General features: G+C 52.1%; 1 protein-coding gene across 1 annotated transcript in view; it reads left to right on the plus strand.

Annotated features, from left to right (window-relative positions):
• Positions 1-25822, plus strand: part of PLCG2 (phospholipase C gamma 2) — a 151555-nt gene that overhangs the window by 47510 nt on the left and 78223 nt on the right. The window contains exons 3-6 of the mRNA XM_068992234.1: positions 14301-14444; positions 16332-16425; positions 17163-17210; positions 24922-25006. Coding sequence (XP_068848335.1) covers positions 14301-14444; positions 16332-16425; positions 17163-17210; positions 24922-25006 — 371 coding nt within the window. The remainder of the gene's footprint in view (positions 1-14300; positions 14445-16331; positions 16426-17162; positions 17211-24921; positions 25007-25822) is intronic.

The raw sequence follows: 25822 nt of genomic DNA on the forward strand, positions 1-25822 counted from the left end.
CCCAGGGAGCAAACCTGCGTCTCCTGCTTGGCAAGTGGGTTCTTTACCATTGGGCCACTTGGGAAGCCTGGCGGTGGCCTTAGAAAGTCATGAATCTCTGTCTTAGTTTCCCCATCTTTGGAACACAGATGACGATCTCTGCTCACATGCGCGTGTCAGAATCTCTGGTGTGGTGCCTGGCTGGCTGTACTTGGTGTTTCTGTGAATGTGGCTTTCCTGTCCTTTGTGCCTGTTGGATTTCCACTGAAGCCAAGAGGTCCCTGGTAGAAAGATGAGGGCCAGCATTTTCCATCGGAGGATTTAACATCAGTTGACCTCGAGCATTTTCTCTACACAAAGTGGTCAAAGTTGAGATAATTGTGTATTCTCAGAACCTTTCTTTTCCTGTTTAAAAAAAATGATAAGAAAAGAACCGTCGGACACAAAGGATGAGCATGTGTTTATGTGCAGTGCTGCCTGCCTGAGCCCATGGACAGAGGAGCCTGAAGGGCTACAGCCCATGGGGTCGCGAAGGGTCGGACATGACGGAGCAACCGAGCGTGCACGCACACTGGTTGGACTGAGGTCAGGGAGGGGTGATGGGATGAGAGGCTGCTGTCACAGGGGAGTTCACACTGTCCTTCCGCAGGTGCTGAGTGCTCGGGCTCCTCCCGGACGTTCATTGAAATTGTGTTCTTGGCAGCCGTCCTCGGCCTTTGCAGAATGAGCGGGCCCCCAGGCTGGGCCCCGTCATGGGCCCCCTGCAGGCCACTTCCTCTGGGTTTGTGACTGGTTATCAGGCAGCCCCATGTGCGTCTATTTGTGGTCCAGCTAGAAATAGTATGGATCCTGGTGGAGAGAGGAGCAGTCCACAGGGAGGGGTGAGGGGTGCTGTCCCCAGTGCCCCCTGGGAGACTGACTCAGGCCCCGGGGACGGGAGCCGGTGCTGGAAACACCGTTCCCTCCAAAGTTCTTTTCTGGTCTTTCTGAGCACGTCAAGGAGAACATCTGTGTGGTACTAGCACGGTTGGTTTGTTTCTTTCTTAATACTCTGTATTTTTAACTGAAACTTTTATCGAGGTCTTCCAAGGATCTTCTGTGTGTGGACTGCATTCAGTTTCCCCCAGTACTAATAACATCCTGCCAAGTTGTAATGTGACGTCACAGCCAGGACACTGGCCCTGATCAGTTCTTGGCCCGTCTCACTCAGATGTCCCCAGTTTCCCTTTTATTTTTAACATTTATTTATTTGGCTGCGCTGGGTCTTAGTTGCAGCATGTGGGATCTAGTTCTCGGAGCAGGGATCAAACCTGGGCTCCCTGGATCGGGAGCACCGAGTCTCAGCCGAGGGACCACCAGCGAAGTCCCCTGGTTTCCCTTATACTCTGTATGCATTTATGTGTTAATTCTGTACAGTTTTATCCCCACCTCGGACAAGATATCGCGGTTCATTGCCATCAGCATGCCTCTTAATAACCACACCCACCTCCATTTCTAAAATTTTGACACATCTCATTTTGAAAGGTGTACGTTTTCTTCAATAAAATATAACTTAGCTATGGGAAAAAATGCAAGTGAGGTGGGCATGAGCTCAGATTACACGTGTCCAGCTCTGTGCCCACTGTCCCCACGAGGAAACCACCGCTCTGCTTCTGTGTCCTTCTGTGACTGACTATGGTGAACTTGGCCTCATGCCGTCTGAAAACTGCTGTCCTCTTGTAACTCAGAAGCACCCAAGGGTTTGCTTTGGCATCAGCTGTAGGCATAAGTTTAATAACATTGTCCCATTTCTACTGACTGCATTATTTTACAGTTCCTATGATATCCGGGCTTCGCAGGTGGCTCAGTGGTAAAGAATCCACCTACCTATACAGGAGGCTTGGATTTAATCCCTGGGTTGGGAAGATCCCGTGGAGGAGGAATTGGCAGCCAACTCCAGTATTCTTGATTGGGAAATCCCATGGACAGGGGAGCTTGGAGGCCCATGGGGTCGAAAAAGAGTCGACTTAGCGACTAAACACCACCAGTGTGATATACAATGGATGGGACTGGTTTTCTTTTTACCTAAGACATAAACTCAGAATACTCAGATGAAAAGGCAAGTTGATTTAAAGGTAAATATTAGACAAACAGTACCAGCACCATGCCATACGGCAGACTTTACTGAGCTGATAATCAGAGGGCATTTGAGAAATAGTGTCAGAAACACATACGGTTCCAAGAAAACTCTAGACCCCAAGATGGTCAGTCCAACGGGAGGAAAGATCTGTAGATAGGCTTGGTACAATCAAGGCCTTCTATGCCATTCTGATTCACAGTACTGGGTTTATTTAAGATTCTTTTTGACGTGGGCCACTTTTAAAGTCCTCGTTGAGTTTGTTACACTATTGCTTCTGTTGTTGGATGTGGCTTTTTTGGCCATGGGGGATCCTAGCTTCCTGGCCAGGGATCGAATCCCCACTCCCTGCATTGGAAGGCAAAAATTTAACCACTGGACCGCCAGGGAAACCCCAATAGTGGGTTTAAAGCAAAGAAAATGAAAATTTGGCTAGGCCACGCCCACGTAAAGGAGTGAGTCCTTCCTTTTAATTCCTTAGTGATTTCTGTTGTATCTGCATACCACCTGTTTTCTAGACCTAATACATATTTTAAAATCAACTTTTTAGAACTTGAGTTTGTGTAGAAGGAACTTTGAGCTCACCGTTTAGAGGCTGCCAGGTGGGTTTCAGTATGAACTGGAAAGATACACCTCACAATTAAGAGAGAAAGAGAATGTAGAGACTGTTAAAGTCATCTCCCACAACAGACATGTGGGATCATTCTTGTTTCATTTTCAGCAGGAGAGAGGGAGCGTCGAATTAAAGTGACACGGAAACAATGAGTACTTAAAGAGCTGTATTTGACGCTTGGTGTTTGATGTTTTGGCTGGCCAGTTCATAAGGCTTCTCTTTCTGTCATCTTCTCCTGAGCTCGAGCACAATTAAGAACTGACTCCCAGGTCACTCATAACGGGCTGTGAGAAGATTTGCTCTGTGTTTGAGCTGCCCCGAGAATCTGGTTTAGCACTGCTCTCTGACCCCTGACACGCTCACCCTGGGCACTGTTGGATGCCCACTCCAAGCCACAGGGAGTGGGGCTGGGCGTGTGGTTCCTAGGGGGTAGGTTGGACCAGAGCTGGATAAGCAGCCTGAGTTGGGCAAGCTGACTTCGTTCTCCCCGATTCTCCTGCCGGAGAGCGTTCCCTCGTCTCTGGGGGGAGAGGGAGTCCCCGAGCGTAAGAGAAGGCCGGTCAGTTTCTTTAGGATCACTTCAAACTCTTAAACACCCGTAAATCGGCCCTTCAAACATTCCTGCCTGGATGCAGAGCCTTCCATGAACAGCTTAATGTTTGAGTGTTCTTTCTCTGGAAAAGTCTCCGTGTGGAAGCAGGAGGCGAGTGTACTCAGCTGGGTGTCAGCACCGTCTCATCCATTGCGTGTTGCTTTCTTCAACAAGGAAGATGAGAGCAGCCCCCCTCACTCCCCATCTCTAGCCTTTAAAATAATTTTTTGAATATTTATTTGTTTGGCTGCGCTGGGTCTTAGTTCTGGCACGCAGACCCTAGTTCCCCGAGCAGGGATTGAACCTGGGCCCCCTGATGTTGGGAGCGCAGAGTCTTAGCCATTGGACTGTACCAGGGAAGATCCCAGAATAATTTTTAATATAAAAAACTCATCTTTTTGACATTTTACCAAGTTCTTTGAGGTATATCTACCTATGGGATGGATGTTATTTCCCCATTGCACCTGTGAGAAGGTAGAGGCCAAGTCAGAATAAAGGAACTCCTCCCCAGGTGCATAGCTGGGGGTGATAGCGTGGAAGTTGAAGCCGTGTCTCCTCGATTTTTGTGGAGTTGGACTCTTCCTGCGCCCCACGTGCACCTCCTGTAACTGCGTGTTCCGTGGTGCATCTCAGTTATTTATCGAAGTAACCCCATGCCCTTTGGCTTTTTAAAGCAGTGTCCTTCACTGAGACAGCAATACTGAGACAAAGCGAAACCAGCAGTGGTGGCGAAGGTGTTGTTGAGAGATGCCGTGAAAGAGTGTTCATCCCAACAGCTCAGCTAACCCTGACTCTGAGACCTCTCGGGGGCCACCGCAGTGACTGCCATTTCATCTCTTTTGCAGAGCAGCTCAGGGAAGGCGCTGCTGTTAGCACTGTGCATGCAGCTGAAGGGAGAAGGGAGGTGACTTGCCCAGGCTCCCAGGTGTCGCTGGGGAGCAGAGCTGGGCTTGGAACTGGGGTCTCTGCAGTCCAGACTCCTCCCAGCGCTTCCCCCCAACCCCCTCACAGGATAACTCCAGGCTTCAGAACTCAGCCGGGATGTTCACAGCCTCGAGTAGCCTTTCTTCCCCTTGCTGGGCCGAAGCCCCCGTGTAGACTTGATCTTGCTCCTTTGCGGTGTTTAGCTCAGAGGGAGGTTTATGCACTCGTGTGCCAATCTGCTCAGGGTCTGTCCCTCCGTCCAGTCTCAGAGCTTCTGAGGATGGGGACTGTGCCTGTCGGCTTCTTCCCTGGCACTCAGCGGGCTGCTCACTCCCCACCCGATTGGTTGAATGACTGAAAGATGGAAAGGGGGACGGTGGGCATGTGCAGGGAGGTGCCTGAGCCTGGTCTGTCTCTTTTCCCATCGGTTACACCTGGAGCTTCCTTGAAGGTGTTCTGTTAAGCTCGTTGGCTGGTGGTGCCACCTGAGGTCGGGTGAGGAGATGGGGAGAAGGCCAGGCGAGGGCAGGAGGAGGTTCCAGGTGTGGGGGGCAGCCTGAGAGCGGCCCAGAGTCAAGAGTGAGAGGAGGAAGGAAACAGGAGTCACGAAGCAGGGTCATGGGGACAACTGACACGGGGCACAAAAACCCCAGGCGCGCCTGCAGGTGATGGGTGGGTAGTGGTGGCCGGACTTGGGGAAGACCCGGGGTGATGCCGGGAAGGGGCTGTGCCGAGACCTCGCCTCTGTGGCTGTGTCATCTCGCTTCTTCAAGCAGGAAGCGCGGCTGCAGAGCTGACCACACAAGCACCCCCGGAGCCCAGTCGCTAATCGAGTCTGTGCTCTGCCTGAGCCCTTGGCCAAAACTCCCGCCCACGCAGGTCAAGGTCCCCCGGCCACCGTTTGCCCATCACCCTTCCCGTGAGTCACCCCTACTGTCAGCAAATTGGTGGGAACCTCTCTCTCTGTCTTTTTTAAAACCTCTTCTCACACTTTTACACACACATGCGCACATGTACAGATAAAAGCACCTCTCCTTAGCCGAGCCTAGTGCATCCCTGAAGATGCAATGGAGAGCATCTTTCTTGGGATAATGTGTTATGTCCTATTACGTGAATACAAGTGGCGGCCCATCACCAACAGCTTGAAAAAAACCCAGCCCATTTCCGCAGTATTGCTTAACACCCTTAGGCACCTAAAAACCAGCCCATCAGATGTTTCTGCAAGAATATAGAGCATATTGACAGCAACAAACACCTAATGATTTGATGCTTTGATGACCTTATTACTCGTGTATATGAAGCTGTACAGTACTGGTTCTGAATTTTGATTTTTTTGTTCCTGTCACGTAACTACTTTGTAGCTTAATAGAAACGACAGTGAAATCGCCTGTTAAAAGTACTAAAGAGAGTATCTAAATTGGACTCTGGTTGGTAGTTGGCTTGCCGGAAGTAAGCCCTGAGATGGACTGGGGTGGCAGGACACCGGTTTGTTGCATGACGATTCTCGCCACCAGTAGCGCTGGCTGCGCTCCTCTCCAGGGCAGACTGGTGCGCAGTGCCATTTTCACAGGTGTCTGCTCGCGAAGCCCCTCTCACAGGTGTGTGCGGTCCAGGTGGTGCATTTCAGGTGAAAAATCGTTGCTGTTGCCTTTGTTCAGTCTCTAAGTCGTTTTCGACTCTTTGCGACCCCATGGACTGCAGCACGCCAGGCTTTCCTGTCCTCCACCAGCTCCTGGAGTTTGCTCCAAGTCACGTCCATTGAGTCGGTGATGCCATCCACCCATCTCATTGTCTGTTGCCCCCTTCTTCTCTCGCCCTCAGTCTTTCCCAGCATCGGGGTCGTAGAGCAGATACTCATATGTGAGCATTTGAATGGCAATAGGCACCTGTGTACAGTATGTGCGTGCACATGTGTGTACGTACGTGTGGACCCACACACAAGTCTCCTGCACCTGGGAGACCCTCGGGAACATGTGGATTTGCATCCCTAGCACTGGGGTTTTATTCCCAGTGGCAGGTCAGAAAGGCACTTTGGGGTTAACCTGGCCGAGTGCAGCCAGCATAACCCACCTTGCTGTCTCACACCCCTGGGTCAGTGGGCCCACCCTTCAATAAGGAAGGTGCCCCGCTGCCCCACGTGATGTAAGATCAAGTGCTGGGTGTGTCAACAAAAATGCTCAAAGGGCTCCTGCAGCCTCTTCAGTTCAGTTCAGTTCAGTCTCTCAGTCGTGTCTGACTCTGCGACCCTGTGGACTTCAGCGCGCCAGGCCTCCCTGTGTATCACCAGCTCACGGAGTTTACTCAAACTCATGTCTGTTGAGTCGGTGATGCCATCCAACCATTTCATCCTATGTCATCCCCTTCTCCTTCCGCCTGCAATCTTTCCCAGCATCAGGGTCTTTTCCAGTGAGAAAGTTCTTCGCATCAGGTGGCCAAAGCATTGGAGTTTCAGCTTCAACATCAGTCCTTCCAATGAATATTCAGGACTGATTTCCTTTAGGATGGAATGGTTGGATCTCCTCGCAGTCCAAAGGACTCTCAAGAGTCTTCTCCAACACCACAGTTCAAAAGCGTCAGTTCTCTGGCACTCAGCTTTCTTTATAGTCCAACTCTCACATCCACACATGACTACTGGAAAAACCATAGCCTTGACTAGATGGACCTTTGTTGGCAAAGTATTGTCTTTGCTTTTTAATATGCTGTCTAGGTTGGTCATAACTTTTCATCTTTTGATTTCATGGCTGCAGTCACCATCTGCAGTGATTTTGGAGCCCCCAAAATAAAGTCAGCCACTGATTCCACTGTTTCCCCATCTATTTGCCATGAAGTGATGGGACCAGATGCCACGATCTTCATTTTCTGCATATTGAGCTTTAAGCCAACTTTTTCACTCTCCTCTTTTACTTTCATCAAGAGGCTCTTTAGTTCCTCTTCACTTTCTGCCATAAGGATGGTGTCATCTGCATATCTGAGGTTACTGACATTTCTCCCGGCAATCTTGATTCCAGCTTATGCTTCTTCCAGCCCAGCGTTTCTCATGATGTACTCTGCGTATAAGTTAAATAAGCAGGGTGACAATATACAGCCTTGACGTACTCCTTTCCCTATTTGGAACCAGTCTGTTGTTCCATGTCTGGTACTAACTTTTGCTTCCTGACCTGCATACAGGTTTCTCAGGAGGCAGGTCAGGTGGTCTGATATTTCTGTCTCTTTAAGAATCAGCCTCTGCAGATCACCAATAGAAAGCCGCTCCCACTGGTCAGGGATTTCCTTCCTGGGGCTCCCGGTATTCAAGGGATGGCCAGACAGTGGGTACCCCTGTGTCTCTGGAGGTGGCCCCTGCTCGCCCAGAATGCCTGGAAGGTGGTGGTGCCTGCTTTGAAGGACTTGGTGGTGGTTCACGGAGGCCCAGCCACAGGCCCACACAGACAGGTGACTGTCCACCTATGTATGAGCCACTTCTGCCCCGGGTTGGTGGCTGGTCAGCCTCGTGGTGTGAGGGGGGCACTTCACCATTACACTTGCGGCCCTGAGGGTGTAAACGATAGGGGACCAGTTTCCGCTGCTACCAGACACCCAAGATCACTGAAAACAGGTGTTCAAGCAGCAGCCTGCATGCGGATGTTCAGAACTGTGGTATTTACAACAACCCAAACGCGGAAGCAACCCAAATGTCCAGCAGTGGATAAATGGTTAGAAAAGATTCATGTGATGGAATGTTACTCATTCATGAGAATGACGCGTGCTGCAGCACGGAGGGACCCCGGAGATGTCCTGCCGAGTGAATGGAAAGGCCAGGCCCAGAAAGGAGATCGCGTATCCTATGATTCTGCTTCTATGGAACGTCCAGAACGGGCAGCTGTATGTAGGCTGAAAGTGGACGAGTGGTGTCCAGGGGCTGGCGGGGATGAGCGGGAACGTGGAGCCTGAGGGTAGGGGCTTCTTTTCGTGGAGATGGAAACATTCTAACATTGACTCCGGTGGCTGCCCGAGCCTGCGAATCTACTAGAAGCCGTTGAATTGTGTGCTCTAAGTGGATGGCATGTGAACTACAGCCTTTTAAAAAACCCGTTTGTTTTTGTTTGTGCTGGGTCTTCCGTGCCGCGTGCGGGCTCTCTCTAGTTGCGCCTCTTCTGTGGTGCGTGGGCTCCTCACTGTGCCGGCTTCTCTGGTTGCGCACAGGCCCTAGGGGTGCGGTCTTCACTGGCTGCAGCACACGGGCCCAGTAGCTGTGGCGCGCGGTCCTAGTTGCCCTGCGGCATGGCGGTTCTTCCCAGACCAGGGATCGAACTCCTGTGTCCTGCGTTGGCAGGATTCTTATTCGCTCTACCACCAGGGAAGTCCTGAGCTGTATCTTAAAAAAGCTGTTATTTTAAAAGAGATTGGGTGAGAGGTTGAGAGAGTGCACTGATTTGTGTAGTTCCGGGATACCTTCAGGGCTGCAAAATGTATAGAAGTGGTAACATCTCGTCCTGTCTCCATGCAGCAGCTCCACTCAGGGAGCCCAGAGACGCTGCTCTTGTCAATAACTGGGGCTGTCCACATCCCCGCTGTTCTGCCTGAACTGGAGACACTGCAACTTTGATGCCTCCGATCCCCGAGTTCCGCGAGGGTAGCACAGAAACTACGGGCTTGCCAGGTGGCTCAGTGGTCAAGAATCTGCTTGCCAGCGCAGGGGACTTAGAAGAGTCAGGATCAATCCCTGGGTCGGGAAGATCCCCTGGAGAAGGAAATGGCAACTTGCTCCAGTATTCTTGCCTGGAGCATTCCATGGACAGAGGAGCCTGGTGGGCTACAGTCCGTGGGGTTGCGAGGAATCGGACACGATTTAGCGGCTGGGCACACACAGTGCAGAAGCTACCAGACTGATAAGCTGACACAGCAGAGGATGCTGTGGGCTGACCCTTATGCTAGAGTGGTCGCTGATGCACATTGAAGGCACTTTGCTCTGAACACTAAAGCCCTCTGCTCAGGGCCTGGGGAGGTTAAGGCCTCCAGAAGCAGTCATCAACCAATAGCAGGTGGAAGTCAGGGGATAAATACCCCAGCTCCCTCCCTCCTCCATGGGGCAGCCTCTAAGGGGGCTCCTAATCCCCGTGGGGTCAGCTCCCAGTGCCCCTGGGGTGCCAGCTTGATAACAGAGCACCTGTCTTGCTTCCCCGTGCCTCTGCTGGTGTTTCCTGGCATCTGGTCCCGGGGCAACTGCATGTGCTCAAATCGCGGTCTCAGAATCTGCTTCTTGGGGAAGCCAAGCCAAGCCACCTGGGAGACCTTCTCATTTATTGTGCGGCAGTCTAAGTGTCTGCCCTGAGCCAGGCTCTGACACAGGCGGCTGTGCACAGGGTGGACACGACCCTTGTCCTGCTGGGGCTTGGAGGGGAGAGCGGATGGGCAGTAAACAGATCATCCTGTGATTGCAGATGGTGCTGGTGAGGAGCTTTCCAGGGAGCCAACTGATGACTCGTGCAAAGCACTGGCAGCATGCCTGGAGTTACAGTGTGTGCTCTGTGAGAGCTGCACATGGTTATCATTGCTTGGATTTGTATTCTCACAGTTGAACTCAGTGTGTCTGTAAGACTGTTGGGGGCCAGGACTGTGTACATTCAGGGGATTGTCTGGCTGACAAAGCGTGATGAATCAATACTCCACCTTCATGGATAGAAAGACTTGATATGTCAGTTCTCTGCAACCGAGTGTAGTCAAAACAGTCTCCATCAATATCCTAGCAGGTTCTTCTGTAGATATGGACAGTCTGATCCTAAAGTTCATGTAGAGAGGCAAGACACCTGGGACAGTCAATGCAGTGTTGAAGGACAAAGTCAGAGGGGGTTGCAGCCTCACTCTGAGACTTACAGTAAAGTCATAGATACCAGGACAATCAGGGAAATAATAGATCCATGGAACAGAAGAGAGAGACCAGAAATAGACCCACACAAATAGTCAGCTGACCTTTGATAATGGAAGGGAGGCTCCAGTGGAGAAAGCATGGTCTTACCAGAAGTATGATGAATAGGCCAGTACTTATCTGGGCAAAGAGGGGAGTGATCAGGATGACCTCATGGAGGTGTCCAGGCCTGCCGATGAGGGTGGACACCTGCAGCCCTCTCCTGGGACAGGGCTGGCCTCCAAAGGGTGCTCGCTTGCAGTGAAGTGAGGGGCGGTGGTGTAGGGGTCATTGGGGCTGTTTATGTCATCAGAGTAGCTGTTGTATTTCATTCTCTCCCCATTTCCTGTTTTCTCTATCTTTTAAAAAAATATTTATTTGTCTGGGTCTTAGTTGCGGCATGTGTGCTGTGTTGCAGCCCCGTGAACTCAGTAATTTTGGTGCATGAAGCCCAGAGGGCATGGGCTTAGTTGCTCCGTGATATGTGGGATCTTCGTTCCTGGACCAGGGATTGAACCAGTGCCCGCTGCGCTGGAAGGCGGATTCTTAACCGCCGGCCACCAGGGAAGCCCCTCTTTCTCTCTTTGTATGTTGCACGGTCGTCCTTCTCCCTCCTCGTCTGGGTAGCTTGTCTTCTCTCTGTGTCTGGTTGTCCCTGACCCTGGTTGACCCTGTTTGTGTGTGTTCATATCTGTGTGTGTCTGTCTCCCTCAGTCTCCCACTCTGTCCCATCTCGAGGTCTGTCCCATAGTCCCCATCACTCTCCTCTTCCTCTTTCTTTAAAAAATATTTATTTGGCCACAGCACGTGGCATGTGGTATCTTAGTTCCCTGACCGGGGATTGAACCAGTGCCCTCTGCATTGGAAGGCCAATTCTTAACCACTAGACCGCCAGGGAAGTCCTTGTCCCCTTCCCCTTTTAACAGTCATATGTTTATTATAATTTTGCTGTAAGGAAAAAAGCTCACAGTAGGCCAGTTCAGAAATTCCCTCTTAGCAATATTTTATGGGGAAAGAGAATGGTTAGATAATCATTGCTAGACTAACTAGGGGGGAAAAAAAAGAGTATTTACTTAAAGTCGCTAGACTCTTGACTGGCTGTGTGGGTGAGTAACTGATTTCTGAGAACAGACCTTGATACCTTAGATGTTCCCAGATAACTGCTAAAGCACTGCCGATCTGACCTCTCAGAAGGTGGTGGGTCTGAGCACACACAAAGTCTCTTTGTGTTTTGTTGGCGTTTGAGGAATGAGGAAGAGAAGAAAAGATAAGATTCCCTGGTTTCAGGGCTGGATGAAGGGTGGGATTATACCTCCCGCCTCTCTACCCGCCAAGGTTTAGAGACCCCGCCCAATAATAGGGCCATTCATAATTGCTAAGTGTCTCAAAAACTTTTTTTGGCTTGAAAAAATTGTAGATTCAAATAATTCGAAGTTTCTGGGTACCATTCATCTAATTTCCCCCCGTGATAACATTTTTCATAACCATAGTTATCAACCTGGGAAATTGAGCTGGTAAAATGTTCTTAAACTGTAATTAGTTATTTTTTAAATTCATTTTTTATTGAAGTATAATTGAGTTACACTGTTATGTTACTGCTGTACAGCAGAGTGACTCATTGATACATGTATATACATTCTTTTCCATTATGACGTATCACAGCATACTGAATATAGTTCCCTGCGCTCCGCAGTAGGACCTTGTAGTTTGTTCATTCTGTATATGCCAGTTTGCATCTGCTCATCCCGAGCTCCCAATGCAGCTCTCTCACACCCCGCTCCTTTGGCAACCCAGTCTGTTCTCTCACGTCCCTGATCCTGTTTCTGTTTCATAGAGAGGTTCATTTGTTTTACATTTTAGATTTCACATATACGTGATGTGTGCATGCTCCGACGCTCAGCCGTGTCTGACTCTCTGCAGCCCTCCTGGACTGTAGTCCGCCAGGCTCCTCTGTCCATGGGATTTCCCAGGCAAGAATCCTGGAGTGGGTTGCCATTTCCTCCTCCAGGGGATCTTCCCAGCCCGGGGATCAAACTGGGCAGTGTCTCGTGCATAGTTGGTGGGCTCTTTACCACCGAGTCACCGAGAAAGCCCGTGTCTTTGATGCCGTGTAGTGTTTCTCTCTCTCTCATTTACTCCACTTTCTGTGGTAATCTCCAGTTGCATCCAAGTTGCTGCAAATGGTATAATTTTGTTCTATTTTATGGCTGAGTGGTCAGGCCATAATGGGTTTTCATCATTTTTTTATGTGGACTCAGTTTTGGTTTGTTTTTGTTTCAGTGAAGAGTTTTAAGGAATTTTCTCACATGTATAGACCTGTGAAACCACCACCACGCACAGAATGCAGAATAAATGCTGTTTATTTCAAGTTTTTTCACTTTACTTCATGACTCTTGTCCCCCGAACTGTTTTCAGTCTGACTAGACCCATGGTAAGACAGTGGAAAGCCTTTAGTTCATTCCACCCCCTTCCTCCCCAATGTAAGTATCTCCCCTCTTCTGCACCCTGTGTGCGGTGGTAGCTTCATGAGTCTATACATGTGACCAAATTCCTCAAAACTGTACACTGAAACAAAAAAAAACAAAATTGAGGCCATATAAAAAAATGGTGAGAACTGATGATGGCCGGACAACTCAGCCATAAAAAAAGAACGAAATTATACCATTTCAGGTCGTGCTAGTGGTAGACAGTCCGCCTACCAGTGCAGGAGACGCAAGAGATGCAGGTTCGATCCCTGGGTCGGGATGATCCCCTGGAGGAGGAAATGGCAACCCACTTTAGTATTCTTGCGTGGAGAATCCCATGGACAGAGGAGCCTGGTGGGCTACAGTCCATGGGGTCGCAAAGAGTCAGACACGACTCAGCACACACGTGTCTCATTCTGCTGTCATGTGTGAACAGCTGTGAACCTTTACTCCTACTTCAACTCTGACTCTGAAACGCCCTGGTTCACTTGGGTCTGTTGGCTTCCCGGACTCCAGGTCAAAGCTGAGGTCTCCTTCCTACCCTCTCACTTCCAGGAATACCTCTCTCTGCTGTTTCTCTGTTCAGTGTGGTAATGGAGGTGTATGTCCCAGGATTCTTATGGTTGCATGTGACAGAAATTCCCCACTGACCAAAGCCAAAAAGAATGGATTAGGTCACATAGATAGCGTGTTCCAATGCAGAAGAGGCTTCAAGCCCAAACGGACCCAGGAGTTGGACAGTGCGTCAGAGCTGAGTCGTTTTGCTTTCCGCGTGCCCAGCAGCATGGACCCTGCTACCCCTCGACTCACATTTCCTCAGCCTGCAGCAGCAGCAGGAGAAATGTGATGAATGGCTTTGGCCAAGTCAGTCCTGGGAGGATGCTGACGGGCCCCGCTTAGGCCGTGTGCTCCTCCCTGAATCCTGGCCACGAGGTGGGATGCCTTGGTCATTTCTGGGACCCTGGGCCCCTCCTTTGGCCTGTTGTGGTGGGAGGGGGGTGGACCATCTTCATCTCAGGCGTGTGGAGTGGGTCCATCCCAGGAAAAGGTGCTTTTCTGACAGAAGAAAAGGAGGAAGGGATCGATGGACTTGTCTCTTGGTGACACTCCTTAGTTCACTGGACCTCCTGAGATAGGAGCAGGGTCCCTCATGCAACAAACGGCCACCCTGTGAGGGGAGGGGCTCACCTTTTGAGTCAGGGGCCGTCCTGACCTTTGCCCAGGAGAAAGTCGGAGTCCCGTGGCCGGGGCTCTAGGGAGGATGAATTTCCTCTTTTTCTGTCATCTAGGGCTGCTCCAGTGACTCAGACGGTAAAGAATCTGCCTGCAGTGTGGGAGACCTGGGTTCAATCCCTGGGTCAGGAAGATCCCCTGGAGAAGGGAATGGCAACCCACTCCAGTGTTCTTGCATGGAGAATCCCATGGACAGGGGAGCCTGGCGGCCTACACTGCAGTCCACAGGGTCGCGAAGAGTCAGACGCGACTGAGCGACGGCTCTCAGCATTGCTGCACAACAGCTCTCCCGGCGCTGAGTGCCTGCGAACCACACGCATTTCATTATTTGCACATAAAGCTGTGAACGGGCAGGGCCTTGGGGCTGGTCGAGCTGGTCTTCACCCTGGGCAGTGAAGCGCTGGGCGGGGTGTCTCTGGGGTGCAGGCACGTGGCGGCAGCCTCAGGTGGGGTGACGTCCAGCTTCTGACCGGCTGCTGTTACTTTTCTTTCAGTGGACATCATGGAGATAAAGGAGATCCGGCCTGGGAAGAACTCCAAGGATTTCGAGCGCGCGAAAGCGGTCCGCCAGAAGGAAGAGTGCTGCCTCACCATCCTGTACGGCACCCAGTTTGTCCTCAGCACGCTCAGCCTGGCAGGTGGGCGCCCGCCGTGCGCGCTTCCCCTCCCTGCGCCGGGGTTGCCTTCCAGGAGAGTGCTCCAGCGGATGCCCTCCCCTGGCCCCCTGCTAATGCGTGTTTGGGGCATCCTGGTTTCAAATCCTGACCCTGCCTCTTTCTAGCTGTGTGGCTTTGAGTAAGCGACTCTGCCTCTCTGAGCTATAGTTTGCCCAGTTGTAAAACAGGACCCAGTTCATCCTCATGCTGACCTCGTGGGGATGTTGAAAGGATTATGTTAAGGGCCCGTTTGGCTCATGATGTGCTGAGAATTGAAGGCAGGTTACCTTTTGTTGTCCAGCTGAGTGTGGCCTGCACCATTTATTCAGCTTAACTGATCTGAAGGAACGATCCTGAAATCTCCTCTCTCATACATGGATATGTGCACACACACAGTACATGCACATAGACACAGTCTGGGGGTGTGATGTCTGGTCCTCCTTGTGAATCCTCCAGAAAGTCAAAGAGGCCTTTAGCCAGGAGAAGAACTGAGAAAGCTCAGGTGCTTGGCTCAGGGGCAGAAGCTTATAGCTACCTTCAGGTCTAACCCCAGAATTTCTTGACTTAGAACTTGATATAAAATCATGGTGGACAAGAGAGAAAATAAGTAGCATTAAAAGTAAGCCAAAGTGGGTGGAAACTGTGGAAGCTGAGTAGCATTAGGGACTTTTAATTTAAGGCCCGATGACTCTCATTGGTTTAATTTCTCATTCATGCTTTCCTCAGGCATCTTTTGAGCTTTATGCTCTGTTCTGGGTTGTGCTAGATGTCCGTGGGGCTGAAGTGAGACATAAGACCCAGTTACCACCTCTAAGGAGCTCACGGTCTACTTGGGGAGAAGATGTGTGGACAGGAAGTTAGAGTACTCTCTGATAGGAGCCGTAGTCCAAACGTAATACAGTGCGCTGGAGGAATACACGGAGCCTAACTCCCTGGAAGGCTTTGCCGGGGAGGTGGCTTTTTTTAAACTGGGTTTTGAGACATCAGTAGGAGTTGTGAGGAAAGAGAGAGGATGGTCCAGGGAGAGAGCCTTGCATGTGCCAGGCTTGGAGGAGGGAAATAGTAAGCCGGATGTGGGAAGTGATGGGTGCATGTCTGATGGAGGGGGTGTGGCAGGAGGCAGAGACAGGACAGGAGAGAGGGGCCCATGAGCCTGAACCTTCAGAGCTTTGTCCACTTAGCCCGGCTGCAGGCTGAGGCCTGGTTGCTCTTCTTGGTAGGGAGGCCGTGAAAGCCCAAGCAAGATGTGGAGTCCAGGATGCCAGCTTGATGGCTGGATCCCGGCTTCTTCCCTTCGCCCTTCCTAGCCATGCCTTTCTCTTCATCTGCCTGGGAAGAATGAGAGCAGAGGCCTCGGCATGCTCTGTCCAGGCTAACGAGGCCCCTGGCGGTGTGAAAAGATGTTTAATAGCGGGACCAGGTGTTTGCACTGCCAGCTGCATTTTATGATGAGGAAATGAGGCACAGGGAGGTTAAGTAACATCACACAGCCCTGAAGCGCTACAGTGGGCTTTGGGGTTGATGCTAAGCTCTTACCCACCGCTCATTGCTGCTTCCCTTACAGGCAGCAGCCTCGGCTACTTGGTGGCCCTCTCTGTGGCCTTGATGGGAAACAAGGGAGGTGCCTAGGGCTCTCAGGATTGTGGTCCAAGTTGTCCTGAGTTCTGCCTCTTGTTTGTTAGTATAGGACTAAAGCTAAAGCTCGACCAGCTTGTCACTCCTGCTGTAGGAGGCTCACCCTGGGCAAAAAGCAGGTCCCGGGAACCAGCACAGGTTCCTCCCATCGCCGTGGTCTGTGTGGGGAGGGAGTCTCCAAGCAGAGATCTTCCCAGGGAGTAACACAGCATTTCTGGCCCCTTCTCTCTCCAGCCGACTCGAAGGAAGATGCAGCTAAGTGGCTGTCTGGCTTGAAGATCTTACACCAGGAAGTGATGAGCGCGTCCACCCCCACCATCATCGAGAGGTAATGGCTTTGCCTGTTTCTCTCCGTAGTAGCTCACTCGGGCATCTGTTCGGCTCCCTCTAGCCAGTATGGCGAAAGAAGGGAAAAGGAGATGCTTCGTCTTGGGGGCTCCTGGAGTGCCCTGAATGCAGTAGGTGTCCAGCAGTGACGGTGGACACTCCAGCATCTCCCAGAAGAGCCGCCCGTCTCCCTGGGCCTTGTTCTGCCGGGGTGAGAAGTGCACTGGGATTGAGACAGAAACTCGTCCTGGTGTGGGGTCTGAGGGGAGGGCCCGAGGCTTCTTTCTCAGAGGATTTAAGAAGAGATTAAGCTGACTGATGGGAGGACCTCGGGCTCGAGGTCTGGGATTTTCCTCCTGGCTTGACGAGGGCCTTCTCAGGACTGTCCATCAACGTCATGGGTGTCGGGTGGGGCTCGTGTATGAATTGCTGCCCATCCAGCCAACCAGAGCCCTCTGATCTCGACCAGCTTTTTGGGAGATTAACAGAGAGCACCAGAGGGAACTGTCAGTTTAAAGAATCCAGCCTCTGTGAGGCCACGGCGCTGCTTGGCTCGGCTGGGCGGCATTTCACCCACACGGAGAAGCTGCTTCTTCCCAGGTTGCTGGTGTTAGAAAGTGAGAAGGGCCTTCCTTTTCATTTCCAGGCTCTGTGTCCCATCCTACAGAAATTCCTTGGACTTGTGAGTCTAGCTTTCTGATTTTCTAACTCTCTGTCTCTTGTCTCATCTCTTCCCAGCTGGCTGAGAAAGCAGATTTATTCTGTGGATCAAACCAGGAGAAACAGGTGAGATTCGCTTACATGTTTGTGGTTTCCTCCCGATCATTTTGAATCATCTCATTGTTTCTTGAAATATCCCAAGGGGGTCAGAGTGAGTTCTGTGCTGTGGAAAGGTCCTCGTGAAATCAGATTTGACTTAACAAGGCGGCAGACGCAGCGCTCAGTGGTGTGGATCGTGGTGATAAAAGTCTCCACCCATGTGGGGTCTCATTGCAGTGGACAGTGCCACTCCATCTGTGGGGAGGACTTCTCTGCTATGTGAAGCACTCAGACCTCGTCACTTAGGCCTTCGCGTTTGAGCATCTTCTGTGTCCCGGGGAGAAACAGGATCCCCATGGTGCCCGCCCATCCTTTGTGGTGGAGATTGACCATCAGGAAGTAAACCCAGTTCAGGGGCGATGCTTCTAAGAGCTGGGTGAACACCCGGCAGGCGATGTGACAGCCTGTAATTCAGTGTCCCTGACTGGTTCACTTAATAGCATGTCTTGGAGCGGTTCCCTCTTGGCACATACAAGGCTCTATGCCACACAGTTTTGGAACAGATGTGATTGGTCCTTGGATAGATGTGGTGTGATTGCCAAATTGATGGGAAACCAGTTCCTTCTCGATGAACATCAGGTTGTTACTTTATTATAAAGCTATGAAAACCTTCAGGTCTCCCTTTTAAAAACTGTTATTGTTAATTATCATTATTTGTTTATCTGGCGGGGCCGGGTCTCAGTTGAGGTCTGCAGGATTGTCCATCTTCATTGCGCAGGTGGGATCGTTAGTTGTGGCATGCAAGCTCTTAGTTGCAGCATGTGGGATCTAGTTCCCTGATCAGGACTCGAACCTGTGCTTCCTTCATTGGTTCCGTGGAGTCTTAGCCACTGGACCACCAGAGAAGTCCCTGGGTCTCCTTTTTTGTAAATGTGCGGGACACAGATATGAACAGGATAAATTCCTACCAGAGGCATTCCAGAGGTCAGGCGTCCCTGGGTCTGACAGTTCGAGAGGGGTGATGGCAGTTTGTGTTTCTGCTAGCAGTTCAGAGGACTCTTCTCTGCCGTGTGTCGCCAGACTTTGACCTTCACTAACCTGATGGGTGAAAAGCAGCAGTGGAGCTTTGGCTTAAATTTGCATTTCTTTATTTAAGGGAGAGGTTGAACAGCCTCTTATCACTTTTTTTTTTTAGGTTATGATCCAGTTCCTGTTAATAGTGTAATGATAAAACCCACCGTTTATGGAGCACCTGGCCTGGCAGGCACCATCCTCAGCACTTGACAGTCACTGTATCATTTTAGCCTCACATCAGACCTCTTTCAGCATTTTTAAATGTCCTTCCTTCCTTCCATTCTCCATTAAGAGACGTCAGCTTCATACACGAGGCAACAAGTAACCTCTGCAACGCTCCCCTCGTGTATTGCACAGCGCGTGGGAGCTAATTCCCCACCAGTGATTGAACCCGTGCCCCCAACATTGAAAGTGCAGTTTTAACCCTGGACCACCAGGGAAGTCCCTACCCAGCTTGTTCCTGAACGTCTTTCCATCTTTAAGGCATTTTGGTGTGATGCCAGCGTCACCCATCACTTGTCAATTTCAAGTGGTCTGTTGTACGCATGCCCCAAGGGGTGATTTGCAAACGGTATAACCAGGCAGCCAGGAAGCGTGGAGAGTTAACTGGTGCTGTTAGGTCAGCCAGCCTCTCCCTGTGTCTTTCCATCTGCCTTTCCCTCCTTCCTTCCCTCCCCCTCCTCCTCCTCCTCTCCTGCCAGCATCCTCTGTGGTCCACCCTGGGCTTGGGCCTGGTGTTTCAGAGGTGGATCAAACGAGGGGGCCTTTGTACACACTGGGCTCGTTCAGCCTCAGGGTGGAGCCTCCCATGACCATTTCCCTTCTCTGGCTGCCCGGTGATTCAGAGCTGAGGTTGGCACAGAGCGGGTGGAGGGAGCCCGCCAGGGCCCTGTCTCCATGAGGTGGGGTACATGGCATCATTGGTTTGGTTCCAGAGTCTGCTCTCCATCTTGTGTTGTCAAGAAACGGAAGCCCGGCTTTCTCTGCTTGGAACGATTCTTGCAAGTCCTTCATTGAGAAGTGCTTTTCAGAACCTTCGGCAGGGAGCGAGTCTGACTCTGGCCTCGATGCCTTGTTCCCTGTTCCCTGTCCCTGCCCGACCCCAGCATCCTTCCCTCCCTCCCTGTGGGCTGAGCCCTGCTGCTCTGTCGACACATGGAAAATCCCACCTTTCACGTGGCTCTGGGAGGCCCTGAGGGAGCTTTTCCAAAGGAGCTTTGCCCAAGGAGCCCACGAAAGGGCTCTTGACTCCTGCCAGTTTCCCCTCCTTTCCTGTCGCCCACGTTAATCGCGTCTCCTGGAGGAAAACAAAGGCGCAGCAGCGGGGCGAAGCGTCCTCTGGGCGGGGAGGGCCGGCTTGGCAGTGCCCGCTCCCAGGTTTTCCTTGGCCTGAACGTGTGTTTCACTTTCAACATTTTGAGGGGCCAGACGGCAGCAGCTGGCGTTTGTTGAGAAGTGGCTTTGCGGCAGCCGCTGTTCTGAGCGCCCTCTGGACTTAGTAACTTGGGGAGAGGTTATGGAATGAATGCTGGGAGACTGAGCAGCTAGGCATCCCCTGGGATGCTGAGGATTTAATGAGGATGCTGAGGCCACGAGAGGGTGTCATTTGAACAGAGCAACCGAGCCAGTCAGCCGTGGCTTAGTGATCACTAAGCTGGTCAAAGGCAGAAATCTCTTCCTGCCGTGACTTCCTATGACTGAAAATTACTCATTCATTGTGATGAACTATGTAACATAAAACTTACCGTTTTCAGGGTACATTTATGTGCATTTATGTTGGCATGCTGCCATCAACGTCTGTCTCCAGAGCTCTGCTCATCTTGCAAACCTGAAACTCTCTACCCATCAAACCAGTACCCCATTTCCCCCTGCAGCTGCTGGTAACCTCTGTTCTTCCTTCCGTCTCTGTGAATTTGCTTCCTTCGGGCACCACCTGTGCGTGGAAGGATGCTGTGTTTGTGAGTGGCTTATTTTGCTCAGTGTGATGTCTTTGTGGATCAGGTATGTCACTGTAGCAGGTGTCAGAACTCCCTTCCTTTTTAAGGCTGAATGATATTCCACGATCTGCACATAACATGATCTTCATTGCTGTGTGCAGAATCTTTTTATTTTTCGTTTAGTTGCAGCATGTGGGATCTAGTTCCCCAACCAGGGATCCAACCCAGGCCCCCTGCATTGCGAGTGTGGCGTCTTGGCCCCTGGACCACTGGAGACGTCCCGACCTTGACAGTATGGAGGAGTAGGTCTTGGGCATTCTGTAGCATGCCCCTCCGTTTGTGGCGACCTGGCATTTTCCTCATGGGTAGACTGGAGTTAAGGGGAACCTGAGGCTGTGTTTGGGAAGCATGCATGGAGGTGAACATCGTGGAGGTGAAGGCCTTTCTCTTCACCTCAGTTAAGGGGTATCTGCTCTCACGTGGTCTGTCAAGGGTGATGGAAGTCTTGACCATCTGGCCAAAGTGGTGTCTTCCAGATCTCTCCTTTGTAATGACCCCTGTCCCCCTCACCGGCCCTCTGCCCCCGACTCATTCCCACTCTATTTTCTGGGAATCAGTCACTAAGTCCAGCCCGTGTGAAAGGGGGGCAAACTTTTTTCACCTCCCCTTAAATTATAAACATGTTTTCATTTCCTTGTAACTCTTGAGACTGGTATCAACGCCTACGTTATAATTCAACCAATGGGATTTGATATCTCGCTTGAAAAGTTGCCTTTTGTTTGTCATTTGGGTTGTGTCTTGTGTTTCAAAGTGGACGTACGAGGCGGTAGGAAGTGCCCCTCAAGAGCTGCACGTCTGGGCTCACTGTGGGATTCTGGCCTTAGTGCCAGGCTCCACGGTCCCATCTGCTTTCTTAGAATTTCGTCCTCGTTGCTGCTGTTCACGTTGAAGGGGCTCCTTGAGGTCAGGGATCTGGCTGGTTGGTCAGATGAAATGAAAGGCCCTCCCTTTTCATCCCTGCAGGTAACATCGGAAAACTAGATCGTTCCCCCTTTGGAAGCTTTCGTTATGACATCTCCAGGCCTGGGGAGATTGGGTCAAAGACGAACGTTTTAACATTCATCCTAGCCAGATTTCTAGAAACCCCCTCTTTTTGAATCTGTGGAGTTTAGTTGCCTTATCTGGGAATTAGGTTTCTAAGGTCAGTGCTTTAGGTGAAAACTTCTCCTGTCAAAATACCCCTTGAGAAAGCCCCTGGACCTTCTGGGACAGCCACTGGAATTGCATTCCTCAGGGTGGGGCTCACGGGCAGGTCCTCTGGTGGGGCCAGCAGGCCTCAGGGTTGTGGTTTCTTTCCCACCTTGCCCTTGCCCCTTGGCCTGTAACCCTGACTTTGCATAAGCTTGAGCCTATGCCTGCACTTCCTGTTCTTGCTCACCTGGGCCTTCAGGTTGTGGAAGGGGCAGGCTCACAGGTGTGTAGTCTGGTTCTGTCTTCAACAGAAAGGCAAATAGGTTCCCTGTGGTCAGCAGTCCTGGCTCCAGCACTATGAACAGCCTGGAGGGGGCCCTGCCTGCCCCACAGCAGGGTGGGGATCACAGATTTTTCTCTGTCTGGGTGGGGATCACAGATGTTCATTTCCAGCAGATTTCCAGCTGACGCTACTTAGGGACCCTACTTAGAGGAGCAGGCTTCTAGAGCTGCACTGTCCACATGTCACTATTTAAATCTAAATTAATTACAATTAAATAAAATTTAAGAAGCTCAATTCCTTGGTCGGCCTAGTTGCCTTGGACAGCTCTGATCTAGAATATTTGCAGCACTGTGGAACATTCTGTTGGGCAGCACTGAGGTTTGAATCTCAGCTCTTCACACTTACTGGTTGATGAGTTTGGGTAAATTGCTCAATTTCCCTGTGCCTTAGTTTCCTAATTTGTAAAAGAGATCCTAGTTCTTACCTCCTGGGATTGGTGTGAGGATTCAGTGGGTCAGTATGTGAAAAGTGCTTGGCCAGTGCCTGCTTGCAGAGGTGGGTGTGGAGGTGGTTTATTCACTCAGTCGTGTCCCACTCTTGCGGTCCCACGGACTGTCGCCCGCCAGGCTCCTCAGTCCATGGGATTCTCCAGGCGAGAATTCTGGAGGGGGTTGCCGTTTCCTTCTCCAGGGATCTTCCTGACCCAGGGATCCAGACCGGGTCTCCTGCATGGCAGGCAGACTCTTTGCTGTCTGAGCCACCATTGTTATGATAAACCAGGGATGGTGGGCCTGTTGACAATCAGCCTCAGGGTGGCAGGCAAGTTGTCTGGGGCCATCAACCCCCGGGGTGCAGTGTGGTGGGATCTGGGACCAGGCCAGCCTGATGAGAGGAGGGGCCCTGGTTGTTTATCGCCTCTAGGGCAAGGAATTGTTTTTTGCCATCTCTCCCCAAAGGAGTCGCCCCAGTTCCTAGCCTGCTTCACAGGCCGAGCCTGCAGGAGATAGAACCTGAGATGTGGGTTTGTGTGCAGGAAGCTTGTGGAATGTGTAGGGGACCCTCACCTGTGGAAGTGAAGGCTGAGGAATTGAGCTCAGATGCCGTCACAACCACAGCCTCAGCTGGCCCCTGGTGGAGCTCCGGGATGGCCCCGCAGAACTGCCCCGAATGGAGGCCAGAGGGCAGGGCGTGACGGTGGCCGAGGCCCTCCCTTTCTTTGAAGACAAGTCCTGGGTGGGGAGAGGGGTGAAGTTGGGAGCTGCTAGCTTCCTGCCCTCCAGTGGCTGAGAATCCAAGTGCCAGTCCTGGCTGGGGGTCAAGTGGGGCCTGACCACACGCCCAGGATGGGCGGGCGGAGGTCCCTGCATGGGAGCCCCAAGGAGCTCTTCGGGCCCCACCTTTCCCTGGAGGCTCACCTGTTCTGCTCTGAGGGGGCCCATTGGAGCAGGTGGGCTCGGATGTCCCAGTGCTCAGATTCTCACGACCCTGGAGGCTGTGTTTGCTCCGCTGGCCCCCCAGCAGCTGCCCTGACTCCCGGCTCCCCAGCCTCTCCGTTCCTGGTTATGGGAGGGTCTCTTGGCCCTGTTTCTGCCTGGAAGTCTTGGGTTCCGCAGGGGGACTCTGTCCTCGTCCCTGGTCCTGGATGAGCCCCTGGGGCCACCGTCTTGGCCAGACCCTCACCCTGCCTCGTTTTGCAGCACCAGCCCCACCCCTAGCTCCTCTCCCTTCACCCTAGTCCAGCAGGCTCTTTGCGGACATCCCAGGGCAGGGTGGGAAAGGGTCTCAGCCAGTCTGCTCACTCCTCTGCCCGGCCAGCCCCGCCTGGCCCACTGGGGACTTTGTGTGGCTCTTGCCGTCTCTCGGGGGAAGCCCTGGGTGCCAGCCCCGGGAGCAGGGGGCATAGGGGGGCACTGGGCACGTGATGGTCTCTGGCGTCAGGGAGGCCGTTAGATGAGAGGCAAGGATGCCGGGGGTGGGGCCACGAGGCGGCCAGGAGGCCGCCTGGCCGTCTCCCGGGGCGGCTGCTGGCTGGGACGTGCCGCTTCCTTCTGGGTGAGTAGACGGGGCGGGGGTAGCGGGGCTGCTGTCTGCCCGCAGCCTGGGCAGACTTCCTTCCTGGCCATGCACAGCCCCTGTCTGGTCTGACGTCTCTGAGAACGTGGCACACTTTTCTTTGGCCACAGCCAGAGGCTCCCCAGGACCACCCTCGCTTGCTCTGCTGGGCCCTCGGCTCTGCAGCCACAAGGGTCTGGAACGCGTGCCCTCGACCACCTCCTCCCCTGCCTCTGTTCCTGCCATTCCCACAGAGGCAGGTAAACGCAGCGCTTACAGGCAGACCCAGAGGCCAGCTCCTCTGCAGTCTTACCTCCCTCATGCAGCACCGAACCTCCCTGAGCCCCAGTTTCTTCACCTGGAGTGCAGAGTAATAACGGTTGTTCTTGTTCAGTCTCTCAAGTCACGTCTGACTCTTTGCAGCCCCACAGACGGCAGCACGCCAGGCTTCCCGGCCCTTCACTGTCTTCCGGAGCTTGCTCAAACTCATGTCCATCGAGTCAGTGATGCCATCCAACCATCTCATCCTCTGTTGCCCCCTACCTTGTCTTGCCTTCAGTCTTTCCCAGCATCAGGGTCTTTTCCAGTGAGTCAGCTCTTTGCATCAGGTGGCCAAAGTGTTGGAGCTTCAGCATCAGTCCTACCAGTGAATGTTCAGGGTTGATTTCCTTTAGGATGAACTTGTGATAATGGTGATAATGATATCTGCCTTCTAAGATCTTTAGAGCAGCTCCGATCGTGAGTGTTCCGGCCCCCACCCTCATTGCCTGTTCTGAATCCTGAGGGGCGAGTGTACTGAGGGGCAAGGTGACATCATTGCTTGGAGGTACCCAGGGCAGCCTGGCACATAGTAGGTGTTCAGATAAGGTTGCCTCTTTCCCTTCCTCATCTCTGGCCTTCAGTGACCTCCTCTTGGTTTGAACCCCAGTGACATTGCCTGTATACCAAGGTCATCTGCAATGTCTCTGCCCACTCTGTGCATCTCCTCCGTGACCCACATCCACGGCCACTCCCCTGACGACGGGGACCATCCTCGCACATGGGGTGTCACCCCCACCTTGACCTCAGGCTCTCTGTCCCCAATCACTCAGAGCTGGTGGCAGGTCTTCTCGTTGAGGTGGGCGCTGGTGGGAGTAGCCATGCCTTCTGCTGTTGAAACCCCTTGAGGCTGACAGAACACTGGGGTTCCCCTCTTTTGCAGCATCAGCCTCCGGGAGTTGAAGACCATCTTGCCCCTGGTCAACTTCAAAGTGAGCAGTGCCAAGTTCCTGAAAGATAAGTTCCTGGTAAGTTTCGCGGCTCAGCCTGGCGATTTTGTGAACCCGGGGTTATGCGTGCCTCCACGAAGCCACCGCACGCCTTGAAGCGCTGTTGCATGCCGTGCTCAGGCAAGCCCTCCGCCTCCAGACTCGGCCGTCTTAGTCCCGACTGAGGCATCATGTGAAGATCTTAGGCCCGCGTTCTCCATCCCGACAGAGGATGTCATCCAGGAAGACCATGTTTACCGAGCTGCTTGGCTCGGAATTTTTCCATCAGTCTAACTTTCCCTTTCCCTCACCAACCCACAGCCTGTTTTTCTTTTAATAATATGAACACATGTGTTTCATTTGGAAAATATTATGAACGATTCCTTATGTAGGTTGCCAGGGAGATGGCATTTTGTATGCAAGCCCTGATAGTGGAGCTGTTGGAGTTGGCTCTTCTCTTCCCTTCCCCCCTTTCCCAGCCCACCCTCCACCCACCCACCCTTCCTTCCATCCCTCCTTCCGCCATCATTTCACTTCTGTTCCTCTGTAGCTAAGCTGTTGGTAGATCTGGGGCAGGTTGTTCCATGAGTGAGGGGATAGTGTAGGTCGGGTGGGGCTCTTCTGAAGGGTGTAGGATGGAGATGACCCTGGGCATCCTTTCTGGCCTTCACAGAGGTCCGGACTCTTGTCAAGGACCCCAGCTGGACTCCATCCCAATACTCCCAGTTGGAGGCTCTCAGGGCCGTGCCGCAGGACTCCTCAGCTTAGAAAAGCTCATTCATTTTGTACCCATGAGTTCCCAGAAGAGTTAACCCATTTTATGGCGTATCTGGCCATCTTTTGGCCCGCCCCCAT

Source organism: Capricornis sumatraensis, chromosome 20, assembly GCF_032405125.1.
Source record: "Capricornis sumatraensis isolate serow.1 chromosome 20, serow.2, whole genome shotgun sequence".
Taxonomy (NCBI): Eukaryota; Metazoa; Chordata; class Mammalia; order Artiodactyla; family Bovidae; genus Capricornis; species Capricornis sumatraensis.